This window comes from Giraffa tippelskirchi, chromosome X, assembly GCF_054371585.1.
Source record: "Giraffa tippelskirchi isolate mGirTip1 chromosome X, T2T-mGirTip1v1.2.pri, whole genome shotgun sequence".
NCBI lineage: Eukaryota > Metazoa > Chordata > Mammalia > Artiodactyla > Giraffidae > Giraffa > Giraffa tippelskirchi.
Genome location: NC_137289.1, coordinates 28,896,420 through 28,918,905, shown reverse-complemented (window position 1 = coordinate 28,918,905; position 22,486 = coordinate 28,896,420). Strand labels below are relative to the sequence as shown.

The following is a 22,486-nucleotide window of genomic DNA, read 5'->3' as shown; positions in this document are numbered from 1 at the left end:
TACGATATACAGTGAAAAGAGGTATGTTTAATTGGAATTCCAGAAAGAAGAGAGAACAGGGCAAAAGCACTATTCGAAGAAATAATAGCCACAGATTCAGTTTTTCAGAGCCGAAGTGAAATCCATATCGGGGCATAATGACAGTAAAGCTACAGAAAATTGAGCAGCTAACACTTTTGAAACAAAGTATCTGCCAACCAAAAATTCTATACACAAAACACATAATTCCAAGAAAACACAAAATAGGACTGAACTTCAAACTAATAATAATTCAGTTCACACACTCTAAAAGTAATGCTTAAGGACATCTTTTAGGTGGGATAAAAATGATCCCAGATAGAACCTTAGAGTTGCAGCAAGAAATGATGAGGGGAAAAAAGTGTTAAGTATACAGGTAATGCTAATATTAACTGAATAATAATAGTGGCTTATAGTATTTAAACAAGCGTAGAAGTAAATATATGTGTGTGCTTCCTCTCTCAGTCATGTCTGACTCTTTGTGACCCCATGGACTGTAGCCTGCCAGGTTCCTCTGTCCATGGAACTTCCCAGGCAAGAATACTGACTGGAGCAGGTTGCCATTTGCTATTCCAGGAGATCTCCCAGACCCAGGGATCAACCTGCATCTCTTACGTCTTCTGCATCGGCAGGTGGATTCTTTACCACTGAGCCACTTGGGAAGCTCCATTAAATACGTACAGATATATAAATTGAAAAATACTGAAATACATCAAGGTTAACATGGGTTTATCCCAAATACACAAAGTTGGTTCAAATTAATTTACCACATTAAACTTTTAAAATCACAAAATAGTTCAGAAAGTTTCTATTCCTAGTTTTCTACGTCTTTTTATGCATAAACGACATTTGACAAAATTCAATACCCATTCACTATTTTTTTAAAAACTTTTTTTTTATTTTTTTTTATTTTATTATTTTTTTTTTTAAACTTTTAAAAATTAGGAATAAGAAAAAAAGTTATAACTTGATAAAGCAGCAATTCTGATAGTGTGATTCACAAACCCCTGATCCCCAAGACACTTTCTGGCATTCTGCAAGGTCAAAACTATATTCGTAATAGTACTAAGACTGCATTTCCCTTCTTACTGTACTGACATTTGCAGTAATAATTCAAAAGCACAGGAAGGTGAGACTGCTGGCACCTTAGCACTCATCAGGGTAGTAGCACCAAACTGTCTCACTGAATTCTTCACAATCAAGAAGTCAAAGAATAAAAAATTTAAAAAAAAGAAATCAAAGAATAAAGTCAGTCTCATGTAAGATGTCATCAAATTGTCTCATTACATCTCTCATGACCATTCACACAAACAAAAGCCAGTTTTACTTAAGAATGTCCTTGATGGGAGTGGCTCAGCAAGATGGCAAAATAGGAGGCCCCAGGCCTTCCTTCCTCCCATACAAACACAACTCAACTCAACAATACACATCCACAATTCCCTTTATGAGAAATTCAGAAACAGTTAAGAGGCTCCTGCACCCCAGGCAAGAACTAAACCAGCTGCATTAAAGCTCCTAGGAAAATACATGACACTCTTTCACCACGGTCCCTACTCCTGGCACAGCACCGCACAACTGGAAGGCAATTCCCAATTTCCAAATTCTCTCTGAGGAGGGAAAGAGGAGACTGGACTATATATACATCTAACATTTTTCCGGAGGCGGGGGCAGTGAGGGAGTTCGGGGGGGGTCAGGAAGGTGCCCAACAGCTTGGCAATCTCTCCCTCAAGGGAGAAAGAGAAGACTAGAGCATGTGCCCAGTAGTCCAGCTTACGGGGAGAGGGCCCTGCCTGAGAGACTGGTTTCTGTCTAGCCTGGCTCGGGGCACTGACAGTACCCAGCACACTTTAGCTGCCTGGGAGCCACTAAGAACAAAACAAAGCTGGTTGGCGTGCTGCTGCTTCAGAGGACCCTAGGGTACAACAGATGGACACCAGAGGATGCAAGAGAGGGAAAGCTTGTAGAAAATCCCTCTAATCTGGAATCTACAGATTAGGCCAGAGAAGACATATCCAGAGAAAAAATTGAGAGGCTCCCAGAATCTATAGCCAAGCTGATTGGTAAAGGCCTTTCCCTGCACTGAAACAGTCAACAAAGCCTGGGATAAAAAGAGTGTTTTTTCAAATACAAAGATACCAACACAAAACTACAAGGAACATAAAGAAACAGGTAAAATTGGTCCAATAAAAGGAACAAAATTCGTCTTCAGAAACTGATCCTAATGATTTAGAGGTATATGGATTATCTGCAACGAATTTAAAATAACCATCCTAGAGATGCTCAGTGAGTTCAGGAAAATGATGCATGAAGAGTAGGAAAATTTTAACAAAAGGACAGAAAATTTTAAAAGAACCAAACAAATTCCGGCGCTAAAGAACATAACTACTAAACTGAAAAATTTGTTAGATGTTCAACAGCATTATGGATAGTCATATACAAAGAATGAAATTGGATACTTCTTATATCATACACAAAAATCAACTCAAAATAGATTAAATACATAAAAATAAGATCTGAAACTATAAAACCCCTAGAAAAAAACAGGGGGAAAGCTTTATGACATTGGTCTTGGCAATGATTTCTTGGATATGACACCAAAAGCACAGACAATGAAACCAAAAACAGACAAGTGGACCATCCAACTGAAAACCATATGCACAGCAAAGAAATGACAAAATGAAAAGGCAGGGGACTTCCCTGATGGTCCAGTGGTTAAAACTCCATGCTTCTACTGCAGGGGACACAGTTTGATCCCTGAGGAGCTAGGATGCTGCATGCCTAGAGCTGTGGCCAAAAAAAAGAAAAGGTAACCTATGAAATAGGGGGAATAATGTTTGTGAGCCATCCATGTATCTGATAAGGGGCTAATATTCAAAATATGTAAGAAACACCTACAACTCAATAGCAAGAAAACAACCTGATTAAAAAAAGAATTATTGTTGTTTAGTCACTAAGTCATGTCCGACTCCTGAGACCCCATGGACTGTAGCCTGCCAGGTTCCTCTGTCCATGGGATTCTCCAGGCAAGAATACTGGAGTGGGTTAAATAGACATTTTTCCAAAGAAGATCTACAAGGGTCTTTCCCTGGTGACTTAGTGCTTAAGACTCTGCGCTCCCAATACAGGGGGCATGGGTTTGATCCCTGGTTGGGGAACTAAGATCCCACATGCCACAAGGCATAGTCTAAAAAAAAAAAGGACAGACAAAATGGTCAACAGGTTATGAAAACATGCTCAACTTCACTTATTATCAGAGAAAAGCAAATCAAAAACAAAATGAGCCATCACCTCACACTTGCAAAAGTGGTCATTATCAAAAAACTGCAAGCAAACAAATGACATCTGATAAAGGACTATTATCCAAAATATACAAATAACTCTTAAAACTCAACAATAAGAAAACAACCAATTCAAACACCAGCAAAGGACCTTAACTGACATCTCATAAAAAGATATACAGATGGCAAACGAGCATATGAAAAGATATTCCACATTATACATCATCACGGACATGGAAACTAAAACAATGAGATACCACAACACACCTATTAGAATGGCCAAAATCTGGAACACTGCCAACACCAAATGCTGGTGGGGATGTGGTGCAACATAACTCGCAATCATCTTTGGTGGGAAGGAAAAAAGGTACAGCCACACTGGAACACAGTTTAGTGGTTTCTTACAAAAGTAAACATACTCTAACCTTACAATCCAACCCTCTCACTCCTTGATATTTACCCAAAGGAGATGAAAACTTATGTCTACACAAAAACCTGCAAAAGGATGTTTATAGCACCTTCATTCATAACTACCAAAGCTTGGAAGCAACCAGGATGTCCTTCGACAAGTGAATGGATAAATAAACTGGTACGTTCACACAATGGAATATTATTCAGTGCCACATAGAAACAAGCTATAAAGCAATGAAGCTATGAAAAGACATGGAGAAACCTTAAGTGCACATTAATAAGTCAACAAAGTCAATCTGAAAAATCTACACAGTGTATGTTTCTAACCATATGTCATTCTGGAAAAGGCAAAACTATGGAGACAGTAAAAAGTTCAATGGTTGCCAGGGGCTGGGAAGAGAGATGAACAGGCAGAGCATAGAGGATTTATAGGGTAGCGAAAATACTCTGATACTATAATGATGGATACATGTCACTATACATTTGTCTAAACCCATAAAATGTACAACACCAAGACTGAAAACAAAGGTAAACTATGTATCGTGGCAATTATGATGTGTCAGTGCAGGTTCATCGATTGTAACAAACGTACCACTCTGGTGGGGAAATGTTGATAATGTGGGAGGTGATGCATGTGTGGGGACAGGGGGTAAATGGGAAATTTATGTACCTTTTTCTCAATTTTTCTGTGAACCTAAAACACCTGTTTTTAAAAAATAACTTCTTTAAAAAGTAACAGAAAATAAGTGTTAGGATATGAAGAAACTGGAAACCTTGTGCACTGTTCGTGGAAATGTAAAATGGTCAATAGTACAGGAGTCCCTCAAATAATTAAAAATAGAGCTACCATACAACCCAGCAATCCCAATTCTAGGTATTTACTCATAAGAGTTGAAGTCAGGCGATCAAAGAGGTATTTGCAGTCTCATATTTATTGTAGCATTATTCACAATAGCCAAGAGGTAGGAAAAAACCTAGATGTCCATCAACAGATGAGTACATAAAGAAAACCTCATGAATATACAATGGAACGTTCTTCAATAATAAATCCTGTCATATACAACAACATGGATGAGCCCTGAAGATAGTATGCTAAACAAAATAGTCACAGAAGGATAAATACTACATGACTCCACTTACATGAGGTATCTAAAGTAATTAAGCTCACATAAGCAAAAAGTAGAATTTCAGCGGTTGCCAGGGGCTAGAGGGATAAACGGGAAGCTGCTGTTCAATGGGTATAAATGTCAGCCATCCAAGATGAAAAAGATCTAAAGATCTGTTGTACATTGTACTTATCGTTAACAATACTGTACTGTTTACTTAAAAATGTGTTAAGATTTATCTGTTATATGTTTGTACCTACAATAAAGAAAATGTCCTTAATGAAGTCAGTTCAGTTCAGTTCAGTCGCTCAATTGTGTTCGACTCTTTGCGACCCCATGAATTGCAGCACGCCAGGCCTCTCCGTCCATCACCAACTCCCGGAGTCTACCCAAACCCATGTCCATCGAGCCGGTGATGCCATTCAGCCATCTCATCCTCTGTCGTCCCCTTCTCCTCCCGCCCCCAATCCTACCCAGCATTAGGGTCTTTTCCAATGAGTCAACCCTTCGCATGAGGTGGCCAAAGTATTGGAGTTTCAGCTTCAACATCAGACCTTCCAATGAACACCCAGGATTGATCTCTTTTAGGATGGATTGATTGGATCTCCTTGCAGTCCAAGGGACTCTCAAGAGTCTTCTCCAACACCACAGTTCAAAAGCATCAATTCTTCGGCGCTCAGCTTTCTTCACCATCCAACTCTCACATCCATACATGACCACTGGAAAAACCATAGCCTTGACTAGATGGACCTTTGTTGGCAAAGTAATGTCTCTGCTTTTAAATATGCTATCTAGGTTGGCCATAACCTTCCTTCCACGGAGTAAGTGTCTTTTAATTTCATGGCGGCAATCACCATCAGCAGTGATTTTGGAGCCCCCAAAAATAAAGTCTGACAATGTTTCCACTGTTTCCCCATCTATTTCCCATGAAGTGATGGGACCAGATGCCATGATCTTAGTTTTCTGAATGTTGAGCTTTAAGCCAACTTTTTCACTCTCCTCTTTCACCTTCATCAAGAGGCTCTTTAGTTCTTCTTCACTTTCTGCCATAAGGGTGGTGTCATCTGCATATCTGAGGTTATTGATATTTCTCCCGGCAATCTTGATTCCAGCTTGTGTTTCTTCCAGCCCAGCGTTTCTCATGATGTACTCTGCATATAACTTAAATCAGCAGGGTGACAACATACAGCCTTGACGTACTCCTTTTCCTATTTGGAACCAGTCTGTTGTTCCATGTCCAGTTCTAACTGTTGCTTCCTGACTTGCATACAGATTTCTCAAGAGACAGGTCAGATGGTCTGGTATTCCCATCTCTTTCAGAATTTTCCACAGTTTATTGTGATCCACACAGTCAAAGGCTTTGACATAGTCAATAAAGCAGAAATAGATGTTTTTCTGGAACTCTATTGCTTTTTTGATGATCCAGTGGATATTGGCAATTTGATCTCTGGTTCCTCTGCCTTTTTTAAAACCAGCTTGAACATCTGGAAGTTCACGGTTCACATATTGCTGAAGCCTGGCTTGGAGAATTTTGAGCATTACTTTACTAGCATGTGAGATGAGTGCAATTGTGTGGTAGTTTGAGCATTCTTTGGCATTGCCTTTCTTTGGGATTGGAACCAAGACTGACCTCTTCCAGTCCTGTGGCCACTGCTGAGTTTTCCAAATTTGCTGGCATATTGAGTGCAGCACTTTCACAGCATCATCTTTGAGGATTTGAAATAGCTCAACTGGAATTCCATCACCTCCACTAGCTTTGTTTGTAGTGATGCTTTCTAAGGCCTACTTGACTTCACATTCCAGGATGTCTGGCTCTAGGTGAGTGATCACACCATCGTGATTATATGGGTCATGAAGATCTTTTTTGTACAGTTCTTCTGTGTATTCTTGCCACCTCTTCTTAATATCTTCTGCTTCTGTTAGATCCATACCATTTCTGTCCTTTATCGAGCGTATCTTTGCATGAAATGTTCCTTTGGTATCTCTAATTTTCTTGAAGAGATCTCTAGTCTTTCCCAATCTGTTGTTTTCCTCTATTTCTTTGCACTGATCGCTGAGGAAGGCTTTCTTATCTCTCCTTGCTATTCTCTGGAACTCTGCATTCAGATGGGGTAGTGAAGATTATTAATTTTATTAAATCCTAGCCCTGGGAACATGTCTTTTTTTTAGAAAACGTATTTTTAATATTCTATGTGACAAATTGGAAAGTATACATGAAACATTTTTGTCACACACCAAAATACCATGGTTGTCTCCAGGAAAATCACTTATGCAATTGTTTGAATTGTGAGCTGAACTAGCTGCTTTTTCACAGAACACCCGTTTTACTTGAAAGTGAAAGTCACTTGTTCAGTCGTGCCCGACTCTGTGACCCCATGGACTATACAGTCCATGGAATTCTCCAGGCCAGAATACTGGAGTGGGTAGCCTTTCCTTTCTCCAGGGGATCTTCACAACCCAGGGATCGAACCCAGGTCTCATGCATTGCAGGTGGATTCTTTACCAGCTGAGCCACAAGGGAAGCTCTTTTTACTTGAAAGAACTGACAAACTATGGTTATTCAGATTTGGGTCTTTGGCTGGAATTTTCTCAAAAATGAACCAAGTGAGCCAGTCACTTCAAGGGGAAAAACTGAGTGTCTGTTGCCAATGATAAAAGGTAAGGCTTCAAACAAAGATTAGAATTTTGGAAAACTTTAACCTGGCACCATGGACTTGGCTGGCACCATGGACTTGGCTAGTTCACAGTTCATAACAACTTTCCTGATTAGTTCAGTGATGATACTAAAGAATGTGGTTTCTTTATATTATACAATGCATTGTGTCATATTTGGAAGTGCTGCATCACTGGGTGAACCAGTATTTTCCAACTGACCAATGCATGATGTTGCAAAATAATACATGGGTAAAACACAGATTCCAAGTAAAAGAGAGACAACTATATTTCAATGTAACAACATACAAGGAGTACACAGATGTGATTTTAGGTTTGGCATTGCAACAAATCATTAAGAAACTACAATTTGACAAATTTTGACATGATATGAAAAAAATATCTACAATTATCTGAAAAGACTACTAAAATTCTCTTCCTTTTGCCAACTATTTAAGTGTGAGGCTGAACTTTCTTCATATACATAAACCACGACAATATACTGCAACCCCCGAATCAACGTCGACATTCTAGGAATCAGCGAACTAAGAGGGACAGGAAAGGGTGAATTTAACTCAGATGATCCTTATATCTACTACTGTGGGCAGGAATCACTTAGAAGAAATGGAGTAGCCATCATGGTGAACAAAAGAGTCCGAAATGCAGTACTTGGATGCAATCTCAAAAACGACAGAATGATCTCTGTTCGTTTCCAAGGCAAATCATTCAATATCATGGTAATCCAAGTCTATGCCCCAAGCAGTAATGCTGAAGAAGCTGAAGGTGAATGGTTCTATGAAGACCTACAAGACCTTTTAGAACTAACACCCAAAAAAGATGTCCTTTTCATTATAAGGGACTGGAATGCAAAAGTAGGAAGTCAGGAAACACCTGGCGTAACAGGCAAATTTGGCCTAGGAGTACAGAATGAAGCAGGGCAAAGGCTAATAGAGTTTTGCCAAGAGAACGCACTGGTCATAGCAAACACCCTCTTCCAACAACAAAAGAGAAAACTCTACACATGGACATCACCAGATGGTCAACACCGAAATCAGACTGACTATATTCTTCGCAGCCAAAGATGGAGAAGCTCTATACAGTCAGCAAAAACAAGACCAGGAGCAGACGGTGGCTCAGATCATGACCTCCTTATTGCCAAATTCAGACTTAAATTGAAGAAAGTAGGGAAAACCACTAGATCATTCAGGTATGACCTAAAACAAATCCCTTGTGATTATACAGTGGAAGTGACAAATAGATTTCAGGGACTAGATCTGATAGACAGAGTGCCTGAGGAACTATGGACAGAGGTTCGTGACACTGTACAGGAGACAGGGATCAAGAACATCCCCATGGAAAAGAAATGCAAAAAAGCAAAATGGCTGTCTGAGGAGGCCTTACAAATAGCTGGGAAAAGAAGAGAAGCGAAAAGCAAAGGAGAAAAGGAAAGATACTCCCATCTGAATGCAGAGTTCCAAAGAATAGCAAGGAGAGATAAGAAAGCCTTCCTCAACGATCAATGCAAAGAAATAGAAGAAAACAACAGAATGGGGAAGACTAGAGATCTCTTCAAGAAAATTAGAGATACCAAGGGAACATTTCATGCAAAGATAGGCTCAATAAAGGACAGAAATGGTATGGACCTAACAGAAGCAGAAGATATTAAGAAAAGGCGGCAAGAATACACAGAAGAACTGTACAAAAAAGATCTTCACGACCCAGATAATCACGATGGTGTGATCACTCACCTAGAGCCGGACATCCTGGAATGTGAAGTCAAGTGGGCCTTAGAGAGCATCACTACAAACAAAGCTAGTGGAGGTGATGGAATTCCAGTTGAGCTATTTCAAATCCTCAAAGATGATGCTGTGAAAGTGCTGCACTCAATATGCCAGCAAATCTGGAAAACTCAGCAGTGGCCACAGGACTGGAAAAGGTCAGTTTTCATTCCAATTCCAAAGAAAGGCAATGCCAAAGAATGCTCAAACTACTGCACAACTGCACTCATTTCACATGCTAGTAAAGTAATGCTCAAAATTCTCCAAGTCAGGCTTCAGCAATACGTGAACCGTGAACTTCCAGATGTTCAAGCTGGTTTTGGAAAAGGCAGAGGAACCGGAGATCAAATTGCCAAAATCTGCCAGATCATCGAAAAAGCAAGAGAGTTCCAGAAAAACATCTATTTCTGCTTTATTGACTATGTCAAAGCCTTTGACTGTGTGGATCACAATAAACTGTGGAAAATTCTGAAAGAGATGGGAATACCAGACCATCTGACCTGTCTCTTCAGAAACCTGTATGCAGGTCAGGAAGCAACAGATAGAACTGGACACGGAACAACAGACTGGTTCCAAATAGGAAAAGGAGTACGTCAAGGCTGTATGTTGTCACCCTGCTGATTTAACTTATATGCAGAGTACATCATGAGAAACGCTGGGCTGGAAGAAACACAAGCTGGAATCAAGATTGCCGGGAGAAATATCAATAACCTCAGATATGCAGATGACACCACCCTTATGGCAGAAAGCGAAGAAGAACTAAGGAGCCTCTTGATGAAAGTGAAAGAGGAGAGTGAAAAAGTTGGCTTAAAGCTCAACATTCAGAAAACTACGATCATGGCATCTGGTCCCATCACTTCATGGGAAATAGATGGGGAAACAGTGGAAACAGTGTCAGACTTTATTTTTTTGGGCTCCAAAATCACTGCTGATGGTGATTGCCACCATGAAAGTAAAAGATGCTTACTCCGTGGAAGGAAGATTATGACCAACCTAGATAGCATATTTAAAAGCAGAGACATTACTCTGCCAACAAAGGTCCGTCTAGTCAAGGCTGTGGTTTTTCCAGTGGTCATGTTCGGATGTGAGAGTTGGACGGTGAAGAAAGCTGAGCACTAAAGAATTGATGCTTTTGAACTGTGGTGTTGGAGAAGACTCTTGAGAGTCCCTTGGACTGCAAGAAGATCCAACCAGTCCATCCTAAAGGAGATCAGTCCTGGGTGTTCATTCGAAGGACTGATGTTGAAGCTGAAACTCCAATATTTTGGCCACCTCATGCGAAGAGTTGACTCATTGGAAAAGACCCTAATGCTGGGAAGGATTGGGGGCAGGAGGAGAAGAGGACGACAGAGGATGAGATGGTTGGACGGCATAACCGACTCGATGAACATGGGTTTGGGTAAACTCCGGGAGTTGGTGATGGACAGGGAGGCCTGGCGTGCTGCGATTCATGGGGTCGCAAAGAGTTGGACACGACTAAGCGACTGAACTGAACTGAATCAACTCCAGTTAGGTAAGACTTAAAAAAGGAAAGCAACATAATGTTTCCAGAAAAGTCATAGGGTAGTTCATTACCTTTAGAATGGAGAGAAACTAGTTAACACAATAAAGTATTACTCAGAAAGTAAAAGATTAATACATTTAACTACATTAAAATGAACAACTACTCATTAAAAGTCACCACTGTAAGAGTGGAAATACAAGCCTAAGAATAACAAAAGAGATTTGCCACACACACGGTGTAACCCACAACGGGTACAAATAGAGACTACAGAAAGAACTACAAATCAATGAAAGAAATGTGAACAATCCAATCAAAAAATGGAAAAAAGATATAAAGAGATCTTTCACAATAAACTAAAATCCAAATGACCAATAATATACAAAAAGAGGCCTGTATAGCACATGGAATTCTGCTGAGTGTTACAGGGCTCCCTAAGATGGGAGGGGAGTTCGAGGGAGAATGAATACATATGTACAACTGAATCCTTTCACTGTTGTCAAACTATCACAACATTGTTAATCAGCTATACCCTAATACAAAATAAAAAGTAAAAAATTAAAACAGATGCCTATGCTAACAAATGAACACATATGCAAAACAGAAACAGACTCAGATACAGAAAACAAACTTGTGGTTACCAAAGGGAAGAGGCGGAAAGGAAACAATTTAGGACTATGGGATTAACAAACTACTGTGTATAAAGTAGTTTGTTAGTCATAGTGGTATAAAATTGCCTCCTCCCTGGTAGCTCAGCTGGTAAAGAATCCACCTGCAATGCAGGAGACCCTGGTTCGATTCCTGGGTTGGGAAGATCCCCTGGAGAAGGGTTAGGCTACCCATTCCAGTATTCTTGCCTGGAGAATTCCATGGACAGAGGAGCCTGGCGGGCTACAGTTCATGGGGTTGCAAAGAATCGGACATGACTGAGTGACTGAGCACATAGCACAATATTAGATGTTAGCCAGGATGTGAAGGTGAACTCTCATACACTGTTGATGGGAGTATATTTTGCAATAGTGTGGCAATATCTAGTAGAGCTGAAGTTGGTGAACATGTACCTGTGTACACCGAAATACCTGTATAAGAATGGCCCTATTGGATCTGTTGGTAACAGCCAAAACCTCAAAACAACAAACTTGTTCATTAGTAGCATAAGAGATAAAGTATGGTATAGATATACAATGGAGCATCTTATAACTATGAAAATCAAAGAACTGCAAATACTTGCAAAATACAAATGAATCCTAAAGACATAATGTTGATCAAAAGCAGTCAGGAACAATTAGAGCACATCCTCTATGATTCCATTTATATGAAATTCAAAAAGAACAAACTTAAACTTATTTGGTACCAAAACTGTAAATAAAAGCAAGAGAAAGCCATAAATGTCAGTTACCACAGGGGAGGTAAAAGAGTGCAAAGAGGAAGGAGGATTATGTTGACTAGAGCTGGGTATGAGTTACATGAGTGTGCATCTTAGTGATTCTTTGAGCTCTACATTTAAATTTTAGGCACTTTTCTGTATTTTTTTAATTTCACAATTTAGAAAAAGTAATTGCTTTTGAAGAAGGAATTCATAGGGCCTGGACTCCATCTTAGGCCTGTTCGTGCTGATCATGTTCGGCCACCTCTCTAATGGACTCTGAACTCTGTGCTTAGCGCCTGTGGAAACGACAATAGAAGGATAAGACCCCCTCCGGACAGGGGAATCTTGAAGATTGTATGCAGGTTACTCATCACCTAAGAGAAAACATACACTGATCCCCCTACCTCCGGACAGGTCATAAATTTTTCCTGTAACTTCAGGCTTATTATTGACTGTTTGGAATGTAACCTCGGGCTTATTGATTATTGACTGCTTGAACACATAACACAAGAATGATGGGGTTATTGTAATTGTATTTACCTTTCCTTTGTTTATGTAAGTCACAAGGAAATTGGGGTAGTGGGTTCAGACCCATGGGGTATAAAAGATTTTCACAAATGCTGGTCGGGGTCCTTGGCTAAGAGGAGACTCTGCCTTGGGCCCTCCGGTGTAATAAACTGCACTTCACTATCTGCATTGTCCTTCTGAGTGAGCTTGTTTTCCGGAACGCGTGGCTATAACACTATTAGAAGCTGTACAAAGCTCAAACAAAAAAAAAGAGAACCAATGAATGCATATGTTTCTTACTTTTTTTAAGTCTAGCAATCCAGTCAATAAAGCAGGTAACTATAAGACTGACAGAATATGCTTATATATCACATCCAAGGTAAAATATGATACCACATTACAATCATCCACAGAGGGATTATCTACTTTGCAGATTATGCATGCCCTTGCAGTTCACCTCTCTGTGTCTTTTATTTCACTACTCCATCATCAGGATAAGCAGGGTAAGGTTCAATGGACTTTTTCTGGCCAACAATTCATCTGTAGGTCTCACAAAATTATTTTCAAAACCAAAGAATAAAAATGCCTTGCCACCAGACAACTATTACTAAATCTGCATAGTTTGAAAACTTCGTTTAGTTATTAGTTTTTAATCAACTCCTATTAAAAGAACAAAAATTTTCAGAGAGCACCTCAGAAATGGTAAAATAAGGCAGTTTAAGTTTGACTCCAAGTACTTTCAACTTTTTCTCCTGAGAATCAGATAGGCCTTCTAATGTGCTAAGACAGTGGGTAAGCTTTTAATTTCTCAAAGTAAGTTAAACCTACAACGAGCTTATCTCAAATATGCAACAAAATCAGTCTTCATTACCTTAGGCAATACAAAAATATCTGCTTCAGACTAGCATCAGAGAATATAACCTAAAAATGCCTGACACCTAGCTCCTTTTTGTCCAGAGTAAATATGTTAAGACAGTGCATCAAGGCTGCTTCAGTATTTGCCATAAACTACTGAAACAATTCCCCCCTGCTGTGGTTTTCACTGTCCCCATAGGTTCAATTCCCTTTAGAATGTAGTAGCAGGAAATACTGCATCTTTGACAGAAGAATGCAAGGAAATCCAGTAACTCATCTTTCCCTTTGTACCCTGGCTACTAAAAAGCAAGGTCAAATATTCTTTCATACAGTGATTCAGTCTGCTTATTCACATTTTCAATAGCTTCATTTTCTATTTGTTTTAACAAGCTTAATGCAGATGTCTTTTGCTATAATCCTTCCAGAGGGGAGGGGCAAATGTCAGTGTACCAAATCCCACTTAATCTAATGGTACAGTCATTGTTACATAATTTTTAAAAATAACTGAAATGTAATTCCATCTTGTCAGTCACAAAAGCTATAAACATATTCATTAGGATGCAGATGATAATGTCATCATGAACTATTAATTAGCATCTTAAAGATTCGCTCAAACTGTGTAAGGAATCACTGATGGGTTATTACATTATATAAAGCAACTTATTTGTATAACAGATACTTTTATTTCCCTAGTATAAAATACTTCTTCCCTAGTTGTTGGAGAAAACTAAAAACTCACTAAGAATTTCCCCCCAATCAGCAGATTTGTCCCAGCTTTTCCCCTAAGTAATGCACTAATAGAAGATCATGAAGTATCCTTAAAGAAACAATTCTGTTTCAGAATGCTGCATGTCTTACTACACCTCTTGTACAGTTTAGTACCCTATCCTAAATCTTAAGAGGAGAAAAACAAAACTTCAACAGTTGCCCATTTTAATATGGCTTTAAAAATAATCAAATATTCTGCCTTGGAAAAAATTCAAATGACTATTTTAGTCCCTTAATAACCTCCAAATAATTGGGTTTAGCATTTTTCCACTTTTATGACAGTTTGGTGCTATAGTGGATATGTGACCTCAGGCCCCTGAGAACAGCCTACTTTCTGTCAAAGATATGTGAAACTTAAACTGAATAAAATGTCTTAAATTCTTCCAAGAACTTAAGTATTTTGTGAATACTCTTTAACATTAGTATTTGACTTTCCATCTTACCTGATCCTATTTTCCAGTAAAGAAACACAACATAAGCCTGAACTACCGGATTATGTGCAACATTTCAAAGCTGGTTCTACATATAAAAAATTTATGTAGATCTGTGCTTCAACTAATTTTTAAAAACAAAACAACAAGAGGCTAAACTTTGTTAAGCAAGTGTTACCTCTGTTATCACTGACAGGGGATATAACCCAGAAAAATACTGGGACATGTAGTTTTATCTCGAAACATGCATTTAAGAAAATGAAAATATGCACTTAGGAGGAGGAAAAGGAACAGCAAATGTTAAAGACAACAGAAGTTCCTGCACATAAGTACATTAATAGCACTCATGCTTAAAGAACAATTTTTCTAACAAAAAAAGAAAGCAGTAGCCTGGAAAAACCTCCTGATATTGCTACATTTTCTGAAGAATGAATTTCTCTTACCAGGGAAATAGACCAAGACTTATACTTGCAAACACAGGTCAAAATGAGAAAACGAATGCCAAAAGAAAACTAAGACATGAAAAAACGGTTTCAGATAAAAGTTCAGATGAACTTAGAGCACGTTTTGAAGGGGAAAAAAGACAAATACTAAAACAAAAAATTTCTTAGACTGTTTGCTATAAACTCTCTCCTCCTCAGTCAGTTCAGTTCAGTCACTCAGTCGTGTCTGACTCTTTGCGACCCCATGAATCGCAGCACACCAGGCCTCCCTGTCCATCACCAACTCCCGGAGTTTACCCAAACCCATGTCCATTGAGTCGGTGATGCCATTCAGCCATCTCATCCTCTGTCGTCCCCTTCTCCTCCTGCCCCCAATCCTTCCCAGCATTAGGGTCTTTTCCAATGAGTCAACTCTTCGCATGAGGTGGCCAAAATATTGGAGTTTCAGCTTCAGCATCAGTCCTTCCAATGAACACCCAGGACTGATCTCCTTTAGGATGGACTGGTTGGATCTTCTCGCAGTCCAAGGGACTCTCAAGAGTCTTCTCCAACACCACAGTTCAAAAGCATCAATTCTTCGGCGCTCAGCTTTCTTCATCGTCCAACTCTCACATCCATACATGACCACTGGAAAAACCACAGCCTTGACTAGACGGACCTTTGTTGGCAGAGTAATATCTCTGCTTTTCAATATGCTGTCTAGGTTGGTAATAACCTTCCTTCCAAGGAGTAAGCGTCTTTTAATTTCATGGCTGCAATCACCATCAGCAGTCATTTTGGAGCCCCAAAAAATAAAGTCTGACACTGTTTCCACTGTTTCCCCATCTATTTCCCATGAGGTGATGGGACCAGATGCCATGATCTTAGTTTTCTGAATGTTGAGCTTTAAGCCAACTTTCTCACTCTCCTCTTTCACTACTTTGCTCCAAAAAATTCAGGTCAGACATTTAATGAACATCCAAATGCCCTTCCTACGTCAAATCATCTAGTAGCAGATGAAGAAAAAGAATGGCAACCAAAACATTTGGCCATTAAATTTTAAAACTGTATTACTGCCTGTGGGTGTGTGTGCTCAGTCATGTCCAACTCTCTGCCACCCCATGGATTGTAGTGCATCAACCTCCTCTGTCCATAGAATTTTCCAGGCAAGAATACTGGAGTGGGTTGCCATTTCCTCCTCCAGGGGATCTTCCCAACCCAGGGATCAAACCCACATCTCCTGCATTGGCAGGTGGATTCTTTACTGCTGAGCTACTGTGGAAAAAGGTAACACCCAACAAAAATTTCTATTTGACATGTAAATTTTTTAAAGAAAAAGAATCAAGTTATTTAAACAAATACATGATATTCAACAAATATAAGTATTTTGAAATAAGTATTGACATGAGGCTAACATCTTCAGATTAAGAGCTTGGAATATAAATCCTCCATTAAGGTTGCTTGTGACACAAAGAAATGCTGGGCTCACTGTGTTAAAGATGTCTACTAGAAATAAAATTCTGCCCTAGATCTACCAGTACATGCAAGTTTATTAGCTTAATCATGGCAAATCCTATGCTAATATGAAATAATCAAGAAACTCAAGCTCTAATTCCAAAATTAAAGTGATTAAATCTGTATCTTGCATATGTCACAGAATTTCAAAGAGTTTGCATTAAAATGTGAAACTCTGAAGAGTAGATCTAAGTGTTATTGGAAAGAACACTTAATTATGTTTTCAGAGTCCTTTGTGCTTTCGCTATCTCTTGGAAAAGATCATTTTAAGAGTTCTGTGATTTACCATTAAAAACATAATCAGTATCTCTGGAAATAGGTTAGCTAGGTATGTGATGGACCATTCACAGGGGCAAAATACAGTTTTTCTTTTCTCCCTAGTTATCTAACAAAACTTATTCTTCAAAGCCAAGACTTTCCATCTTAACTGACAGCGGCTTTTCTCTTCATGAGGCACAAGTAAGAACTTGCCCTCTCAACGTTATAAAATGCCCCATACAGCTCATATGTTCCTTTAACACTGTGCTGCTGAATTTGATACAACCCCCAGAATAGACTTATATTAGTAGAAAGTAACAGACAAGAAATGAGTTTACACCTCATGAAAAATATCATGACTTTTGGTCAACTTAAAGCTCATCTGTTAACTTTTCTCATTAAAAAGGAAAAATCCACTGAAGATATAATTTTAAATACTGACCAATCTTAAAAGCCAAATATATAAATGGATTCACTAATCATTTGGTAGCACATTATCTTTTTAACATTTCTGGGTGCTGGTTCATATTTTAAGAAGCTGTTTTCAGAGAAAGGAAAAGATTTTTTGTAATATATTTATAATACCATTTTTTATAATAAAATGAAAATGCTAACGCTATTGTTAGCAAGATAAAAAAAACTCCAAAGTGAGACTACATGCAATAAAGTTTCCAAAGAGGGAAAAGAGGTCAAATGAAGACTAAGTACTGGATAGTGATGTGTTTGACTATTTAAAATATTTCATTATGTCACACCACTATTTAAAATACTTCATTAATGTCACAGGACTCTCTTCATGTAACAGAACAGTTATAAAGCTGACTATACTGATCTGGATCTACTATAATTCAAACTACATTCCACAAGCCATGCAATAACTACATACACCTAAGTTCGAATAACAGTTTTGAAGCAGCTCTTCAAAAACACAGAAATTATGATGGGTAGCATGGATCATGTAAATATGCATAAAGTGAATCCAAAATTCCAATTCTGACTGGATATTTCGAACTCCTACGTGACTTTTTCTTCAACCATTGCCAATCAAAAGCCAAGCAGAATTTTATCTCCTAGCCCTAATACCACTCATTCTAGGATGGGAATAACAGTAAAACTGTCAAAAACAGCTGGAAGGAGCAAGCTAAGTAATCCACAAAGATGACAGTCCCCAAATAACTAAGCTGACTTTAAGAGTAAACAAAGCAACAATAAACTGGTGTACCCGTTTGGGGGGGGGAGGGTTATCCTACTCTCATATAGATGAAAATGATGCTTTGGTTTGGTAACTTCTCATCCTGCCTTCCCCGCACACAAGGCACTTTAACAGCTATTTGTTAACTAGCACGTACAAGGATGTGTAAAATGTTCCTAACAGTTAAAAGTGAGTGGTTACCAAACAGACTTCCCTGTCAGTTCATAAAACAATAAGCTCCCTAAGCAGACGCTCGAGAGGCTGGAGGGAGGGGGATAGAGGACGGGGACGGGAGGGTTGAACCAAAAGAAACGTGAGACATAGTCCCCACTCTTCAAGGATCACTCAATTCGTTGGAGTACAAGAGTATACATAAAAGAGTCAGAGACGAATTAATTGCCAACCTGAGTAGTACAGGCTTTTAAGTGCAAGAGCTGTTCAGAGAAGTTGAAATATCTAAAGACTGCAATATTACTTGTAGTAGCTATCACTTGAGCACTTACTCTAAGCCAAATGCTTTACAGGCATTAGTCTTCGCAACAATCCTTTGAGTACTTATTATTCCCAATTTACTCAAGGGGAAACGGTCACAGTGGCTAAGGAACTTAACCAAGGTCACTTGGCTAGTTAAGTGGCTAAAACTACCGCTTACCCAGGCGATCCAATTCTAGCGCTCACAAGACTTCGCAAAGTAGCGCGAATGCGGACGGGGGCTGGGGAGGGTCATGAAAGCTGGCGCGGGCCGTGTAGGCTGGCGCGAGTCATGTAGGCTGGCGCGATTACACGCGCAAGATCCGGCAACACGTTCCCAGCGTTTCGGTCCCGGTACCGAAGTTCTAAAGATCGTATTTTTCGCACGGGCAACCGTAAACTGACTACTGGGCGGGGAGGGGAGGGGAGGCGAGGCGGGGGCGCGCAACCACGCGGAAAACAGCTAATGAAGAGTTAATCTCATACCCGGCTGAGCTTTAACTAATAAAGCGATTCAGAGAAAGACATTCGGAATAAGTCATTTGTTTTAAAATCGGGTTTGTTCCGCCGCTTAAACGAATTTTCCCCCCGAGACAGACAGAGCCGAAATTTGGGGCAAGGAAATCACGGGTTATGGCAGATTACGGTCTTCTGTGTTACGGAAAGAAAGAAAGAGGAAAAACACCCAAGTTTTATGACTACAGGAAACACGTTATTCTAGGTACACGAGAACCTTGGAGAGTTGCCAAAATTAGTTGCAGTCGCAGGACAAAATGGGGTTTAGGAAACATTTAATGACGAAAAAGTTGATTCCAAGCCGAAATGGCCCTAAGGTGAATAGACGCAGCAAAGAAATGCGGGTAGATCTTGGAGAAAGCGGCGATGCTTGCTACACTTCGCCCACGGACAGCGGCGCCGCAAGGGGCCGGGACGGTCTGGGAGACCGCTCCCCAGGAGGGCGAGAGGTGCCAAGCGGGGTTCTTCCCGATGCCCCGGGTTCCGCGGCGGTGGGCGGAAAGGAGGGGAGGGAGTCCGGGACGGTCCGGACTTCGGGCAGAAGAGGCGCCGGGCTCCAAACTGCAGAGTCGAACGGGTGCAGAGTAAAGAAATGGGACAGAGACAGACGGAAAGTCGGAACCCTCCCGGCGCGGCCCGGTAAAGAGAAAGGAGCCAAGTGAGCTCAGCGAAGAGGGGGACAAAAAGACACGGAGCGAGAGCGCGGGGACCCGCAGGGAGAAAACGGGAGTTCTGCTAAGAGGCTAAAGAAAGACAAGCTCTGGCGGGCAGCGGGGCTTGAAGGGGAGCCCAGGGAAGGCAGGAGGTCGGCAGCGGTAACCAGCACCTCTCCTCCCCGAGTTCGAAACTCCCAACCATCCACACCCGTCGCCCAGATGGGGGAGGGGACACCTCTCCCCCCCCCACCTCCCCCCAAATGTGAGAGCACTGCTGACGCCCGAGCCTGGCCCGGCGGAGCGCTCGCTTCCAGCCCGGACACTCACAATTCGCCTCTCCCTGATTTCTCCCAGTTCTTTATCCACTCTACAGGAACCACCACAGTTGCGGCCGCCATCTTCCCCTCACTAGTAGCAGAGGCCCGGATGTGTAGCACGCGAGCGAGGGGTCAAAGGGGAGCACCGCCCACGGGGAATGCCGGGAGCCGCGAGTTCGGTTTTTTTATTTCCCGCCCCACTTTCCACCCCACCCTGCGGAAGCCCGAGGCCCTGCCACCAACCAGGTGGCTGGGACCCGTGGGTCCCGTCGCAGAGTGACTACGCTGGCCGCGCCCTCTGCAAACCTGGCCCCACTTCCCTTTAGAGCAGAAAAAAATACCATCCCCAGGCCAACTCGTAGCCTTTATCTTCTTCCCTTGTCTCTACTCTATACCACTAATTCAAACTTGTGTTTTTAAAGCACCTAATGTGTGCTAAGACACTGGGGATAGAGAAATAACAAGCATGATTTCTACCCTCAACGAGCTCAGTCTGTGGGGAAGACAAACATATAAGCAGATCAATTACAATACACCCTGCTAACAGCTGAGATGAAAGAAATTAGTCGGGGGAAAGGCAGCCGATTACTTTGCACCAGGCATTTTACTGTTACGAGGGTTATCATCTTACGAGAGAGCAATCGGCCTGGGGAACACTCACAGCCACCAGCGCTGACTGTGTCAACCACTATTACTGAAACCTTAGGCAAAACTAGGGGGCGCAAGCACCAAGAGAAACAACTTGTTTACATTCCATAGACTCAAAGTAGCTCCCGACGAGACACTTATTTCAAAGGGCGAAATAAAAACTTTACAGTCGGAAAACATGGCCGACACCCTCCTAATTCTGATGAAAATAAGCATTCCCATACACTAGACAAATGGGCGTCATATGCCTCCTGATGAGGCGCTAAGAAAAACTCTAACCAATTTTGTAGTATTCATCATGCCAAAATTCGCATAACCTGAATTTAATCACGAAGGTCCATCAGACAAGCCCATATTAAGGACAGTCTAACAACATTATTGGCTTGCATTCTTCAAAATCATCAAGGTCACTAAAGACAAAGACATATTGAGGAACTCTCCCAGATTAATGAAAACAATAGAACTGATCCCCAGCCAAGAAAATTATTTTGCTAAAATGGGGTCAATTGACCACATTCGAATATCTGTAGATTAAGTAATAATATTGTATAAATGTCCATTTAATACTCATTTTGTGGCTATGTGAAGGTCCCTAAGAAAATATGACGTATTTAGAGATAATTGGGGCATTGTGTTGCAACTTTAAAATATTTCAGAAAAGAACGAAGGATGATTAAGCAAATGTAAAATATTAACGTTTTAGGAATGTGGGTAAAGGACTGAACAGATTCTCTGTTCTATTTGTGCAACTTTTCAAAGTAAAGAGTTTTTTTAAAAAAAAGTGTTTGAAAATTTAGAAAATACAGACATAAGAAATGAAGAAATTCTACCATACATGTATTAATGTACGAACTTTAGAACTAATATCTTCTATATTTGGAAGGTTTTATCAAATGAACCAGGTTCATTTGCATTGAAAACCTGTTCAAGGGACAGGCTGTATTTAGAATAAGTTCAGGGAAATGCTACATTCTTTATTATGATTGTTTTTCATCAGCTATATCTAGTCTCCTAATGTCCTGATTCTGAAATTCTAAAATACACCATTCAGTTTTAATGACATCGCCAAAAAAAGAAAAAAAACTTTCGCCACTTCAAGGAGGTTCAGCGATATGAGTTCCCTCTGAGCTTTTCATTTTTCATTATTCCAAAAAACTAAGGAATATTTTTAAAGTGAACAGAATGGTGTAGTGAATCTTCATTGTACCATCATCTTCCCTAAAAAATTTAAAATCATTGTTACAGGATGGCTTCTTTGATCCAAGAAGAACTATCCTGTTGCTTATTATACTTCACTGTATAATCTACAGCAGTGGGCACTATCCACATTTGGGGTCAGATAATTCTTTGGGGAAGGCAGGGGGAATCCTGTGGATTGTAGAATGTCTAGCCTAGACCCACTAGATGTCAGTCACACCTCCCACAGCAGTTGTTGAAACAATATTTCCAGACATCCCTCAGTGTCTCCTGGAGTATAAAATAGCCCCCTGTTGAGAGCCACTGAGCTATAATATTCTGCCATACTGTGGCTTGCCTTGCCACTGTGTCACAGTGATTTCTTCTTCCAAACACTGAACTGTGTGCAGCATGCATATTACTCAGTATCCCACAAATGTGGTGTGACCTGACTGCAGTGATGTCCTTTGAGGCCTTGGTTTTCCCCTCTCCCAGAGCCTGCAGAACTATTTTTACATGGTATGATGACTCCTTTAGGAATTGCTCACAACTAATTGGCTTTCTTGCTTCATAAGATTACAAAGCTATCACATCTTTCGCATCCTTGTTGTTGGCTTGCCTGTTCTTTGCTATCAGCATTT

At 40.3% G+C, this 22,486-nt stretch overlaps 1 protein-coding gene across 17 annotated transcripts in view; it reads right to left on the bottom strand.

Annotated features, from left to right (window-relative positions):
• THOC2 (THO complex subunit 2) overlaps positions 1–20,120 on the bottom strand; it is a 119,559-nt gene extending 99,439 nt beyond the window's left edge. For all 17 annotated transcript variants that reach the window (XR_014075711.1, XM_081565222.1, XM_081565223.1 and 14 more), the window contains exon 1: positions 20,032–20,120. Coding sequence is in view for 16 of the 17 variants with exons in the window: in XM_081565222.1 (XP_081421348.1) it covers positions 20,032–20,102 (71 nt within the window). In the remaining variant the exon portion in view is untranslated. The remainder of the gene's footprint in view (positions 1–20,031) is intronic.
• Positions 20,121–22,486: the final 2,366 nt, after the last annotated feature.